Source organism: Spinacia oleracea, chromosome 3 (genome assembly GCF_020520425.1).
Source record: "Spinacia oleracea cultivar Varoflay chromosome 3, BTI_SOV_V1, whole genome shotgun sequence".
NCBI lineage: Eukaryota > Viridiplantae > Streptophyta > Magnoliopsida > Caryophyllales > Amaranthaceae > Spinacia > Spinacia oleracea.
In genome coordinates, this window is record NC_079489.1 from 11376862 (window position 1) to 11391708 (window position 14847).

Here is a 14847-nt window from a genome sequence, read left to right on the forward strand (position 1 = left end):
GGTTTCTTGTTGAAAAATATTTCCTAATATTCTTGAATTTAATACATTGTATATTTGTATGTTATTAAGTTTCCTTGTATGTACAACATTGTGTATTTTTCAACTTTCGCGTTGTTTATTTAAGTATAATTTTTACCTAGTATTTCATTTATGTTGAATTATTAATTGATATTTGATATAGAACAAGCGAGGGCCTTTTTTTTTATTGAGTTTTAAGAAATTCTCCTGCCATTTAAGTTATTAAAATTCCGGCGAATCACTTGTTCGGGATTGATTGTTCAGTAACTTGTTTTTTTATGTACCAATATGACCAATAACATCGGATCACCTTTTAACCTATCGGATCACCTTTTAACCTACTCTGTATCTGTTAAAAGCCCCTAATATATAAACCACGTTAGTAGATATTTTTTCCAAATACACGGCCAAAATTGACCTCACAATAAATTCATGAATGTCATAGTTTTCCACAAGCAAAAACGTCAATTGTTAAACCAAAGTTTTTTGATCTTTCTAAAAACCATTCGTTTGGAAATTGGAATTTTCTTAGATAATAATCACCATAGACGAATGTTATAGGGATTTATTAGGGATTAGGATTCTAGTCTTGGTTGAATGTATTAGGGATTTAGGGGTAAATTCCACCATTTTTACATTATATTTTCCGTCAATCCCCATCCTTAAACCAGGAAACCATGGATGATGATTCGAGTCGTAAGAACGAAAACGGAGACCCAATCGTCAACAATTCACCATTAATCCGGGTTTACAAAAGAGGCAAGGTAGTCTACACTCATCCTATCCCACCATCTCTGGATCCCAAAACTGGGGTGAAATCCAAAGACATTACCATCTCCTCTACAACAGGTGGCGTCTGTGTTAGGCTCTTTAAGCCGCCTACCAACTTAAAAAATCTCAACTACCAGAATAAAATACCAGTTTTGTTATACTTTCATGGAGGTGGCTTTCACTTAGAAAGCACCTTTTCTGCTACGTATCACAATTACCTCAATGCCCTCGCCTACGAAGCTCAAGTAATGGTTGTCTCCGTTGAGTACAGGAAAGCCCCTGAACACCGTCTTCCTGCTGCGTATCATGATTGCTGGAATGCTCTCATTTGGGTGGTCAGCAATAATAATAACAATAATAATAATAATAATAATAATAATAATAATAATAGAGAACCATGGCTTGAAGAAGAGCATGTAGACTTGTCTAGAATTTATTTGATGGGTGATAGCGCAGGCGGTAACATTGTTCATTATCTAGCATTGCGAGTAGGGATTGAAGAAAGTGAGTTCTGCATTAGTGGTATCATTTTGGTGCACCCTTACTTTTGGGGAGAAAAGCGGATTGGTGATGAGGGTAGTAAACTAGAGTACCTGTCAATTTCAGGTGTTGCAGATAAAGTTTGGGAACTTGCTCGTCCGAGTAGTAGTTTTGGAGCTGATCATCCATGGGTCAACCCTGGTAATGACCCGCGGTTGTTGAGACTTGGATGTAAGCGTGTACTGGTATTTGTTGCACAGAAGGATTTCTTTCGAGATCGTGGTGTGTTCTACAAGGAGGCTTTGGAGAAAAGTGGGTGGCAGGGGATAGTGGAGGTGGTAGAGTCTAAAGGGGAAGATCATGTCTTTCATTTGCTTAATCCTTACTCTGTTAACTCTGCTGATATTATGAGAAAGATTGTTGCTTTCCTCCACCCTGCACATTGTAAACTCTGAAGTCTCAATCTTGAGAAAAATCTGTTGTTCATTACTGATACTGTATTTTTGGTTACTATGTTTTGTGTTTCGATTCAATTACTGAATCTCAACTTTGTGTTTGTTAGTGGTAATAGTAGTAGATCGATATTCCTAACTGTATGTTGAATCTGCATGTTGTACATTTGACTAGTAGAATCCTTTGTCACTACCAATAGTTGTTCGAATTTCGAAAGACCCCTTGAAAGTATCTGTCAATCTGAAGCCAGAAGTTTGCTGTTTGACACTTGTACCAGCTCTTAAGACTTGTATAAGATCTCAATTCGCATCAAATTCATCTTTGTCAGACAATGAGCTCTAATATGAAATCTGTTCAAAGTTATCTGTGAATCTAAAGCCTGAAGTTTGTTGTGTGACACCTCTAGCATGTCTTAAGACTTGTTGTAATTGGATCTCAAATCGCATCAAATTCATCTGTATGAGGCTATCAGCTTTAATATGAAATGCAAGTTTATGTAAATGAACTGCTCCTATAGACTTTAGTGTTTATGGATAGAGAATACATTATACTCCACTGTTTTTCAGAAACAGGCGACTGACTGTAATCTGTATTAGCACTCAGCAGATTGATTACATAATATCGTAGTACGTACTACACTACTACTGGATGAACAGATGAGTTATTCAAAATGGCTCTACTTAAATTATACAAAGAGGTCCAAATGGGATAGATAATGATTAATGAATGAGTATTTTGTTAGGATTAAACAGAACTAGTCATAGGTTGAAATGTTGAATGTTGAATGTTGAATGTTGAATGTTGAATGTTGAATGTTGAATGTTGAATGTTGAATGTTGATGAATGCGATTGTCAGAACGGCGTTGGGCTTCATTTGCGGGGTTGGCCTGGACATGACATGAGGCGGCTTAATGGGCCGTTGAAAGGTGTAATTGCTGGCCTGCTGGGATGAGCATTGACCAAAGCATCTGCATGTAGGCAGCACATTTATTTGTTACCTGGAAAACTGCAAATATTTTCAATAGAGTGTTTTCGGACTAGTAGTATTGCATTATGTTGTGTTTTTGTTTGGGGCTTGATTTGAGTGATTTATGATAGAAGATGGCTCATAATTGCTCCCTAAATTTATAATCTTGTTTTCGTATTTGGACATGATTTTTCCCACTTTTCCATACACTCGACATTTAGGTAGTAATTTTTTTTTTTTTTTTTTGATAGGATGGTAGTAATTAATTAAAATAGTTAAAGTATGATTAATGGTTGATTATGATATAATTAGTGATAAATTGGCCGTAACATGGGCTAAGGTAGTAATTGACAATAACTAAACATTTAGTTAGTAATTGACAATTTTTAACAAGTTAGGTAAGCTAGGTAATTTGCAAATTTTCCTAAAATATATATTAAAAAAAAAAAAAAAAAAAAAGTGAATTTTCTATATTTATTAGAATAATTGAATTATATTTACAAACTTTGAAAATATGTTTTATAATTTTCAATCCATATCTTTCTTATTAGGAAAATTTGATAATATTAATCCAACATTTCGCCGATTTTCGTTTATTAAGCCCACCAACGACATATTTTTTAATAATCGGATCTTTTACCAAACTAGCTACTTTTACAATTTTATTTACCAAAATGACTACTTTTAAAATCTACTCCGTATTTCTCAAACTAGCTAGTACGTATAATTTATTTACCAAAATGACTATTTTCATTTTGTGGCAAAAACAATTAAACTGGTTTTGTTTGGTTCATTCTTAAATATAGTTAACCGGTTTTTTGGGGGGTTTATTTATCTTTTATTTTTGTCTACTTTTGAATTTGCCCATAAATAATTTAAAATGTTGCTAATGATGGTTTAATTTTTATACATTCCATATTTTTTTTTTACCCATTTTAATATTTTAATTACGTTTACTTTTTGACAACCTAAACTCAAATGGTGGGCAAATTTATATTATGCATGATTGTTATGACGCATCATCTTCTCAAGTTACATCATTGCTACCTATTTCTTGCTCCAATTATAAGTTAATTATCAATTAATTATTTTAATACTCAAGTCATAGTTTCATACTTAATAATGAGAAATTACAATAATTTAAAAAATAAAAAAAAATATATAATTGGCTACAATAAGATAGTGGTCTGACTTGTAGGGATAATAGACGCAAAAATTTGAACTGTTAGGCGTCTTTATTGCACGCGCTAATCTTCTCCTTCACGTCACTTTCACATATACGGTTTTATAGTATGTTAAATTCTTGGTTGATCGAGTTTGCCAAGAAAATTCGTTTTAACACAACGAGTTCACGTATCTAAGAGATCAAATTAACAATATCCGCAACAACTGTTCAATTAATTTTTTTTTATTCGTAATATTTACGAGCAAGTCCCTATAAAAAAAACTTTTGAAGTTGCTAAGAGGCTAAAAGTATAAGTAAATCGTCAATCGGTTCAATTCACTATTAAAAAAAATCAAACCGGTTAACTATGTAAAAAAATTAAACCGGTTCATTGGTTTCAAAAAGCCCAAACCGATTTATTGGTTTTTAATTGAAAGTCAAAAGAGTAGCTAGTTTTTTTTTAAAACTAAAGAGTAGCTACTTTGGGAAATATAATTTAAAACTAGCCGTTCTGGTAAATAAAATTTAAAAGTAGCTAATTTGATAAAAGATCCTTAATAATCCCACATTTACTACGCAATAACTTTTATTTCAGGTGGCATATCAAGCTAATTTGACAATTAACTTGTCGTTAGTGTTGCTCGTTGCTCTAACTACGTAGTACGTAGTACTCTGCAGTCGTTTTGATATGCAAGAAAAATCTTTGAAGCAATGCAAACATAGAATAGTATTTTTATTTTGTTTTGACAAGAAGCAACTTGGAATAGTTGTTTATAGACAATGGGATCGGACACCAGAAGCGCAACGTGGTGCTACATTTGTCACTTAATCTTTTGTATTTTCATTGGATGAAATGACATAATTTCGCAAATTTGTGGTTTGATTTGTGCTAAATTGCTAATACAATCTCAATGACCCAACATGTACATTAGAATACCTTATTTCCTCAATCTAAGTTGGTAAAAGTAAAGAAATTTCATTAAGGCATGGCAGTATTTCAGCCACAGAATTTCCGAGATTAGAATAGTGTATGTGAATTATTAAGTACTTGTACATAATAGTATTTCCACATGTGGAAATCCGTGACATCATTAATATTTTGATACTCCATTTGTTTCGAAATAATGGAGACATTTTACCTTATTACGCTTGTTAATGTAAATGTTAGGTCATCAATATCTCTAATTTTGTATTCGTAAAATTTATAAAAAGTTGATATTCCGAATGTACATATCGAGACGAATTAAACAAGATCTCACACGACTATATTTTTCCTTATCCATAAATCACAAATGATGGTCAAATTGAAATTTGTGAATAGTGTCAAAAGATAAAGTGTCCCTATTATCAAAACGGAGGTAGTATCTTTTTCTTTGATTTGGCGTTGCACTAGCAGTCGGCAGAGCTAGAGCAGGGGCGGAACATCGGGGGCCGGCGGGAGTCTTGGCATCCAAATTCCATTTTTTTTTTTTTTTTTTTTTTGAAAAATCTAGTTAACAAAATTTTGAAATTTTGAAAAATAAGTAAATTTTCTTACTTGTTCACCCTAAATAAGGTATAACTAGTATGTAACCCGGACGTTGCCCTGAGTTTTGACTTTTATTCGGGTTTTTTTAATAAAATATGTGCACGTAGAGATGGTGTCATCATCAAATTACGGTGGTGACATAAGATTAGTGGCCGATCAACAACCTCCCCGATTAAACCCCACATCCAAAAATTTAAACAAAGTCGGATCATTTTTCATCAAAGTAATAATTGTACATTTATGAATTAAGTAATCATTCATTTTTTTGCATTCACTTTTATTCAATTTATTTTTTATTGTAAAAAGAATATATAGGATTATATAGAAAGATATTACATAAGTTGTAGTTGGTTAAGATGGTAAGAAGTGTAACTTTTAACAAAGAGGTTTGGTGTTCGATCCTTGTTATACATTCTTCAAAACGTCGTAGATAAGTCTTCAAAACAAATCCTAAATCCTAAAAGCCCATTCAAAATTATCCCTATAATGCAATTGAGACCTAGGAAATGAGATTGATTGACTAGTATCCATCCATATGAAGTTATGACATACTCCCTATGAAGTATAAAGTTAAACACGACATAAATTTGACCCGGCACTTTTTTTTAGCGAAAAATCTCAAAAGGACACTAGAAGTTGGCGTCAATAAATACTTCAAGTTTACATTGTCCAGCCCGAATCCTACATACTCGATCCAAACCCGACAAGCCCGACCCTTGATATAAAGAGCCCAACATTGTAGTGTAGACCCATCCCATATGCACAGAATAATGTCCTATAAAGCTTATCTTTTCCCTCCATGTCTTTCATTTTCCTGTGTAAATTCTTTAGATTTCTGCACACCACAAAACACTTCATTTGGATTCCCACTCTTATCCTTCAACAACATTAATCACACTGCATTTTGCTAATGCTCTGAAGCTATTACAACCTTTTAAGGTAATTTATATTCGACATTGAATTTTTTTTTTTTTTTGAGAAACTAATTACTGTTTTCAATTACATGTAGAATTGTAGACATAACTGAAGACGATACCGAGTATAATATTTGGTCATATTAAATTTTTATTAGTTTCCGCATTTCTGATTTTTGTTTGACCTGGTTTTCCGTCATACCATCTTTTATAAGAATTTGTCATTAAACACGTGTAGTACATACTTTCTCTGTCTGATTTTAGTTTACAATCTTTACTTTTTCAACTTCATTTTTGCAATGCAAGGGAATATATAGTGAATTATATTCATACCTGCATTTTCAGATATGATTAGGAGAAAGTGAGGATTGTTTATGCACAAGGATAATTGGTTAAAGTCAAGTGGATAAAGTTTTCAAAATAGAAATGTTGCAGACTTACAACTAAAATAATATCCCGAAATAAAACCTTGTAACTAAAAGAGAACTGAGGAAATATGATACTTGAATTTGTGGCTTTTTTTTACTTAAAGTAATGACCCTTAAAGATGTCTCTTCGAGTTCAATTCCTTTTCTTTCTTGAATACATTATCCTAATAAAGTAAATTTTAAATCCATTATTCATACCAAGTATAATGAATTGGACTACTACAAATTATATAGTTAACCATGTTTAAGTTCTTGCCTTGGCTCTTTAGAAAATTTTCTAAAATTTATCATCTAGGATAACTACGTTACTTTTTAATAAATAATTGTTAGGTATAGGTATGTGCATACAAAATTAATGCGTGTTATCATATGTAACAACCTTTGGCAATGTCTTACTTGTGTTTAATCATGAATAATTTGTGTTCTCGGATTTGTGTAGGATATTAAAAGGAGAAATTAAGAAGAAGAGATGAGAGTTGCAGTAGTAGGTGGAGGAATAAGTGGACTAGGAGCATCATATGAGCTTGCAAAAGCAGGAGTGAATGTGGTGTTATATGAGAAGGAAGATTATTTAGGTGGACATGCCAAAACCGTTCATTTTGATGGCATTGATTTAGATCTTGGTTTTATGGTCTTTAATCGGGTAATACTCCTTTTCTTTTAATTTTCCCTTTTTTTCACATGTTTGCGATTTTTTCCTAAGTTGGTAACTTGGTAAGATGAATGATTCTATTGGTTTTGACCTGTTATGGATATTCCTAGTTGGTTAAGACATTTGAGATTGGAGAGAGACAGATAAAGGAATCCTTACTCCAAAATAAGTCACCACACAACAATACATATGAACTGGACTGGAAACTGATTTAGTCACATCCCTTGTGAGAGCATAAAAAATCATGCTATACTCAAATAAGCGTGTTAAAATCAGTTCCCATATGGACCTTACTATTACGCCGTAGATCAAGATCAACTGCTAGTAGGTTGAGATTCTTAATTTGGACAAGCGAATTAAAAAGTGGCAAGCTTATTAGTTCATTTGAGTTAAGTTTACTCAAAAAGTGGCATGACCAATAAGGCAAATTGGTTGCCCAAACTCGGCCCAATTTTAGATGAGTCAGGCCCATCTAGTTCTAACATGATTTAATAGATTATGAAGACTAAACTAATCCAAATTAGCTTCATTATAATAAGTAGAGTTCTAGAGTTATGTTAATTTGAATGCTAAACACCTTTTCCTATAAGACTATGCCTAATGATATACTAATGATGTCTTGGCCTAGTGGTTAAGACTGAGGGCCTGTGTTCGATAGGTCTCAGGTTCGAATCCCCTCACCCCATTTATAATTTATATTGCTCTTATGGCTCATCCGTACCAAAAAAAAAAACCTAAGCGAGACAGTCTTTTACAAAAATTTGTAGTTATGAAATTAGTAGAGTTATTTCTTACAAAGACCAATGTTCTTATAGGAAACTAAGAAGAGTAAGAACATAGCACAAGTGAGGTTGGATTCTAAAAATCAAGCAATAGGATTAGCTCACTCCGAGTTATATTTCTTCGATGTGAGACTCAAACTTCAATGCAGACCTCAGTGTTTCCTACTTGATGAAGAAGACTAAAGTTTCGCTATATGACTTCCTACAAGTTACAACGGCTCCTGTCCCATTATCTAATTGCTGAAATAATGTGATGAATGAGCAGGTTACATATCCAAATATGATGGAGCTCTTTGAAAGCCTTGGCATTGAAATGGAGAGCTCTGATATGTCATTTTCTGTGAGTTTAGATGAAGGCCGCGGATGTGAATGGGGAAGTCGAAATGGATTGAGTGGTTTGTTTGCACAGAAAACTAATGCAGTTAATCCATACTTCTGGAAAATGATCCAAGAAATCATCAAGTTCAAAACTGAAGTGACAATGTAAGTCATTGTATCTTTTCAATCTGACTTCAGTCTGTATGCTTGTTAAGAGGAATATGAATGGATATATGCGGCCTTGTTTGGCAATTGATCAGTAAAATGAGTTTTAATCAATACAAAATCAGTTATAATCAGTAAAAATCAGTATTATTCAGCATCATTTCGGTTCTGTTGGGAAAAGAACATGACCTTAAAGTCTTTTCCACTTATGGCATTGACAACTCTCTTTAAGGTACCTTGAAGAGCTTGAAAATAACCCGGACATGGATCATACTGAAACTCTAGGCCATTTTATCACATCAAGAGGTTACTCTGAGTTATTTCAGAAGGCTTATCTAGTAAGATTCACAAAACTTTTCATCAATTGTTTCTGTCTGTAATTCTGTAAATAAAATATGCTCATAATAATTTTGTATTCAGCATGTTAAACTTGATGAACAAAGCTAAACATTTGTAGGTTCCAATGTGTGCTTCAATCTGGTCTTGCCCTTCAAACACAGTGATGAACTTTTCTGCTTTCTCCATATTTTCCTTTTGTCGCAATCATCATCTACTTCAGGTTCATTTCACCCACCATTTGTGTTGTAGCTATGTATTCTTCCGTGCCTTTCAGATTAAACTGATCAGTTGTTGAACATTGGTTTCTGACAGATTTTTGGCCGTCCACAATGGCTTACTGTGAAAGGGCGCTCACATTGTTATGTAAATAAGGTCTCATTCTAGCTTTCTGTTCAATAAGCAAAGATGTAACTTCTATTGTAGTTCTTATAATTACTTATCCCTTGTCTGCTATAAATGGTATCTTACAGGTTAGGGAGGAGTTGGAGGTTAGAGGAGTTCAAATAAAAACCAGCTGTGAAGTGCATTCTGTTTCAACTAGTGATGAAGGTGAGTTGTTTATGGCCGTCTAGTCGATCTAGATATGAATATACAAGCTCTAAAGTTTTGAAATGAACAAAACCAGCTTGCTTAATACTTGTCTGTATGACTGGAGGTTGCATTTCATACAAACAACAGTAGATCAAGCTCATGGTATCATCCTTATATTGTTACTTGAGAATTGATGGTAATTAAGGAAGCCTGTATTCTAAATTCATGGATCAACACTTTTGCAGGTTGTACCTTGTCGTGTAATGATGGTTCAGAAGATAGATATGATGGATGCATTATAGCTTCCCATGCACCAGACGCCATAAGAATACTAGGAAAACAAGCAACATATGATGAAACAACTATACTTGGCGCTTTCCAATACATATACAGGTTCAGCTCCTTCTCTTTACCAGATGAATGACACTGCTTGTGATCGTGCTCCTTTCTCTGAAGTGTGGACCATAAGATGTTGAAGCTGATGTTTCCTGTATTTACTTATTGAAATCAATGCCTTTGTACTTCATGTTGACAGCGATATATATCTCCATCGTGATAAAAGTTTCATGCCCCAAAATCCAGCAGCGTGGAGTGCGTGGAATTTCCTGGGGAGCATAGACAACAGACTGTGTTTAACATACTGGCTAAATGTACTGCAGGTGCATGTTCTCTCTATCAGATATTTGAGTGGGTTCATTTTGTAATGATCTTTGTATAATTCATTCATTTTTGTGACTATACCCAAATGATTCCTTGGTTTTTGTGTATGCAGAATATTGAGGATACCAGTCTTCCTTTCCTTGTGACTCTTAATCCACCTCATCAACCAGAAAACATGTTGCTTAAATGGAGAACTGGTCATCCTGTACCCTCTGTCGCGGCAACAAAGGCTTCCCTTGACCTTGGAAATATTCAAGGAAAAAGAGGGATATGGTTTTGTGGAGCATATCAAGGTATAGCTCAATTATTAGATTGTAGAATAATACTGAGTGTAATGCATGCTTCTCTTGATGCAGTCGCCTTTTTTCTGTAACCATAAAACAGAAGACCATAATTGATTTGCTTCCATTTCGAGTATCAATTAACAACAAAATAAGTTCAAATTCGATACTTTTCCTTGTCAGTCTCGGAAAACAGTATTTGACTCCTTTCACTGCTCAGACTGGTTAGGACTCTAAGAGTAAGGATATGTACTTGTTTACATTTCAAGTCAGTTGTACTTAAAGTTTCCTTTCCCTTACTTCAGGTTATGGCTTCCATGAGGATGGGTTGAAGGTATAAATCTCTCTGTTTTCTTTTATAAGAATTTCTGTATTCAACATGAAAAGATTTAGAACAAGTAGCAAAACCTAATACAGCACCGGCAGATCCCTCTACAGTACATAATATGCTCTATGTTGTTCTTAGTGTACATAGGTGATAGGTGAACTAGTTGAGTTTCTGAAGATGTTTTAGTTGTTATTTTTCAGGCAGGCATGGTTGCTGCACAAGGTGTGCTTGGAAAAAGCTTCAACATCCTATCAAACCCGAAACAGATGGTGCCTTCTCTGACAGAAGCAGCAGCCTGTCTTTTTGTAACGAGATTCCTCAGGGGATTTATTACTGCTGGTTGTTTGACGTAAGCTCAGTTCCCATTTCAGACACAAATACACCTCAGTTTTACAGTTTTCTTTCTATTTGGCATTCATCTAACTTACTATGACAACATCATACTCACTTACCAACTCTTGTTGAGGTTGAATGTCACCATAAATCTGAGCTCTGAAATGCTTATTACTTGTTTCTTTTCAAATATAACCTTTTCTTTGAAATACAACAGTTTATTGGAGGAGGGTGGCACTATTCTGACATTCGAGGGCTCGAGCAAAAGCTGTCCTCTGAAAGTCGCAATAAGAGTTCACAGCCCTCAGTTTTACTGGAAGGTCTGCTTCTTGATTTTCTTGTGCTATGCGATCTCTTCTATATTACTCCCTCCGTCCCACTGCCTTAGACGAACTACTTACTAAAAGTACTTTTAACTTCCAACTGGGACATATTCAAACTGGCAAATGTTAAATTTCAACTAGGACAGAGAAAGTAGCTATCTATAGAACTGATGAGCTCAGATATCTTGTTGCAGGTTGCTACACAGGCAGACTTAGGCCTTGCAGATGCATATATTAATGGAGACTTTTCCTTTGTTGATAAAAATGAAGGTCTTATGAATCTTTTCATGGTAAATTAGGATGCTTTTTGTTCAACTGTCCAGATAATACTATTAGCGAGTTCCTTCTAAGTTCTTGCTTGGAAAATTTCTTATGCAGATCTTTATCGCCAACAGAGATTTAGCTTCTGCTTCACAGACTAACAAGAAGAGGTATATTCTGCTTAAAATGATAGCATAACCAATTCCTTGAAAATATCACTTAAATATCAACTTTGTTTCAACTTTGTTCAGGGGTTGGTGGACACCAATGCTTTTTACTGCTGGTATTGCCTCTGCAAAATATTTCTACCATCATGTTTCTAGGCAAAATACACTTACTCAAGCTCGCAGAAATATTTCTCGCCATTACGATTTGGTATGAGTAGTTGGCTAACCTGTTGAACAGATTTCAATGCTATTCTGTTTAGTATGCATGTATATATCTGGCTTCTTCTGATGTTTTTGCGTCAATTTTTCAACTACAGAGTAATGACATGTTTTCCCTCTTTTTGGATGAGACAATGACTTACTCCTGTGCCATCTTTGAGGTATTCTATGTTTTTAAGCATCAAAACATAAACTATCTAGTTAACATGTCCGGTTTTCAACTGTTCTTTTCCCATAATACTCAATAATTTACAGTCTGCAAATGAAGACTTGAAAGATGCACAGATGAGGAAAATCTCTCTTTTACTCGAAAAGGTAATTTTCCCTGTTTCTTGCATTCTCATAAGTCATAACTAGTTCACTGTGACCCCAACCGGCTAAGGTTTACCTGTAAATTAACGTAGGCCAGGGTAGAGAAACATCATGAAGTGCTTGAGATTGGGTGTGGTTGGGGTAGCCTTGCTATCGAAGTTGTGAAGCGAACTGGATGCAGATATACTGGCATTACACTTTCTGAAGAACAACTGACATATGCAGAGCAAAGGGTAAAAGAGGCTGGTTTGCAGGTAATTTAGTTGGGAATGTATCTTTAACTCTTTACATAAAACACAGTGCTTCTGCTTCAATCTAACGTGAAATTTTCACAGGATCGCATAAGGTTTCTTCTCTGTGATTATCGACAATTACCAGACGCCCACAAATATGATAGAATTATCTCCTGGTGAGACCTTAAGCTCTTTTTCTTTTCTCTTTTTTTCCCCTGAAAAGTTCTGATTCGCTGTTTTATTGCACAGTGAGATGCTTGAAGCTGTAGGGCATGAATTCATGGAGGAGTTTTTCCATTGTTGTGATTCCATCTTAGCAGTTAATGGTGTTCTTGTCCTTCAGGTAATGTCAAAAAAAAGCTAACTCTGCAATCCGATCAGACTTCCTGGTTTTTCATGTATCATGCTAAGAGTTGTAATTGTTTCCTCTTCAGTTTATATCAATACCGGATGAGCGATATGATGAGTACAGAAGAAGCTCAGATTTCATTAAGGAATACATTTTCCCAGGCGGATGCCTACCTTGCTTGAGCCGAGTAACATCAGCAATGACTGCTACGTCCAGACTTTGGTACGTGCAAGTGAAATACGAAATATAAAACACGCGAGTTATTTTGAGAAATTTACTATTGGGTTGCTTTTTGCAGTGTTGAACACATAGAAAATATTGGGATACACTACTATAAAACACTCAGATGTTGGAGGAAAAACTTCTTGGAGCATCAGAGGTTAGTTGGTTAATCAGTTCATCAGTCAGCTCGCACCTTTGGATAATACTGCTGATTTACTGCTATTTCTGAATCTGCAGCAAAATTGTTTCACTCGGATTTGATGAGAAGTTTATCAGAACGTGGGAGTACTACTTTGACTATTGTGCAGCAGGATTCAAGACACGGACACTAGGAAATTACCAGGTACTCTTTGCAAAATCTGCGTCTCTTTTCTTGATGTTTCATTGACAGTGTATCAGTATTACTTACTCGAGGTCTGGTGTAACACAGATTGTTTTTTCACGGCCTGGAAATCTAGCTGCATTTGGTGACCCATTCGCAAGCACACCCTCAGCTAATTAAACGCTGGAGAAGTATTCAGCTGATCTACCTGTTGATTGTTGGCAGCAATTTTTGGTTTATTTTTCAATCGTTATTGCCACGATTTCTGGCATTCTATATTTTTTCCATTGATTAATCTGATTATGATGGCCTAAGTTGATCGTTTGGATGTCAAAAACTGATCTTAAATCTGTTGATAATGGCATATAAATTTTTTTGCAGAGAATGCAGTGTATTTTGTTATGTTCATCTGGTATGGTATTGTTGTCATTGATTGTAAATGCTAAAATCTATTACTGTATACTAAAACAGACACCAGGAATTACACATGTCACTTCCTGGTGAAAAAAATTCCCGCCAAAACATTTTGTCTTTCTTTCAATTATTTTTTCTATATTTTTTGTTGAAAAAGATTATGTACATTTGATTAAAATATTATCATTTCTTATTTATTTTGTTTTTAGTATAAATTTTTGGTTGTAATTTTATTTCTCTAAAAATAATACTCCTTATTTATGAAATTCTGTCAAGATATTTTATATTCCGTAGTACTTTCTTTTTGAACAATTTTTTGTTAGTTAAATATTTTATTAAAAAATGATAAAATAATAAATTTAAAATATCCGTGCATACGTCTAATCCAGTGACCGATAATTCGATACCCTTGAGGCCTTCCTAAGCGTAAACTAAACCGTTAACCATGTCAAGAAAATGAAGAATGCTCCCCCGGTAAGTAAACCCTGTAATTATGAGTTAGCTACTTATACTGCAACATTCATCTGCGACAATGACGGCAGTTTTTAAGAATGAAATTAAAGGGAAGAGTAGTTGCTATCACGTCATATGATTTTGTTGCATCTCAATCATACAATGAATTCTAAGGCGACAAAAGAACCTTGGAACTATGTAAATTACATTATAAGATACCTAAATATGATTAACGAAACAAACCCAACCCCACGTCACATGTTGAAAGTGATATACTAGTAGTTAGACCTGGTTATCGGGCGGGTCGGGTCAGGGTCGGGGCGGGTCAAAAGAGGGTCGGGTATTAAAAGGGTCATTTTTAGCGGGTCGATAATGGGCAGGTCAAAAGCGGGTTGCGGGTCAATAACGGGTCATTAGTGGGCGGGTCAATAAACGAGCAATGAAAAATGAAAAACAAAA

General features: G+C 34.6%; 2 protein-coding genes across 4 annotated transcripts; both read left to right on the forward strand.

The window, feature by feature from the left end:
* Positions 1-431: 431 nt before the first annotated feature.
* Positions 432-2370, forward strand: LOC110788898 (2-hydroxyisoflavanone dehydratase-like). The gene has a single exon (XM_021993529.2). The coding sequence runs from the start codon at positions 696-698 to the stop codon at positions 1722-1724; it is 1029 nt and encodes a 342-aa protein (XP_021849221.1). The 5' UTR covers positions 432-695; the 3' UTR covers positions 1725-2370.
* A 3696-nt stretch (positions 2371-6066) lies between these two features.
* On the forward strand, positions 6067-13929 carry LOC130459099 (uncharacterized). Of its 3 annotated transcripts, XM_056838680.1 has the most exons (26): positions 6067-6321; positions 7164-7367; positions 8192-8284; positions 8424-8641; positions 8874-8979; positions 9099-9200; positions 9293-9352; positions 9451-9529; positions 9757-9904; positions 10047-10170; positions 10284-10464; positions 10758-10786; positions 10981-11129; positions 11331-11433; positions 11631-11726; positions 11815-11867; positions 11949-12072; positions 12182-12244; positions 12339-12398; positions 12488-12649; positions 12731-12804; positions 12878-12971; positions 13063-13199; positions 13276-13356; positions 13437-13542; positions 13630-13929. In XM_056838680.1, the coding sequence occupies exons 2-26, from the start codon at positions 7194-7196 to the stop codon at positions 13699-13701; spliced, it is 2688 nt and encodes an 895-aa protein (XP_056694658.1). In that variant the 5' UTR covers positions 6067-6321; positions 7164-7193; the 3' UTR covers positions 13702-13929. The 3 variants fall into 3 exon arrangements, with proteins under 3 accessions (XP_056694658.1, XP_056694659.1, XP_056694660.1); XM_056838681.1 differs by lacking the exon at positions 8192-8284 and having other exon boundaries at positions 6071-6321; XM_056838682.1 differs by lacking the exons at positions 6067-6321; positions 7164-7367; positions 8192-8284; positions 8424-8641 and having other exon boundaries at positions 8875-8979; positions 9085-9200.
* Positions 13930-14847: the final 918 nt, after the last annotated feature.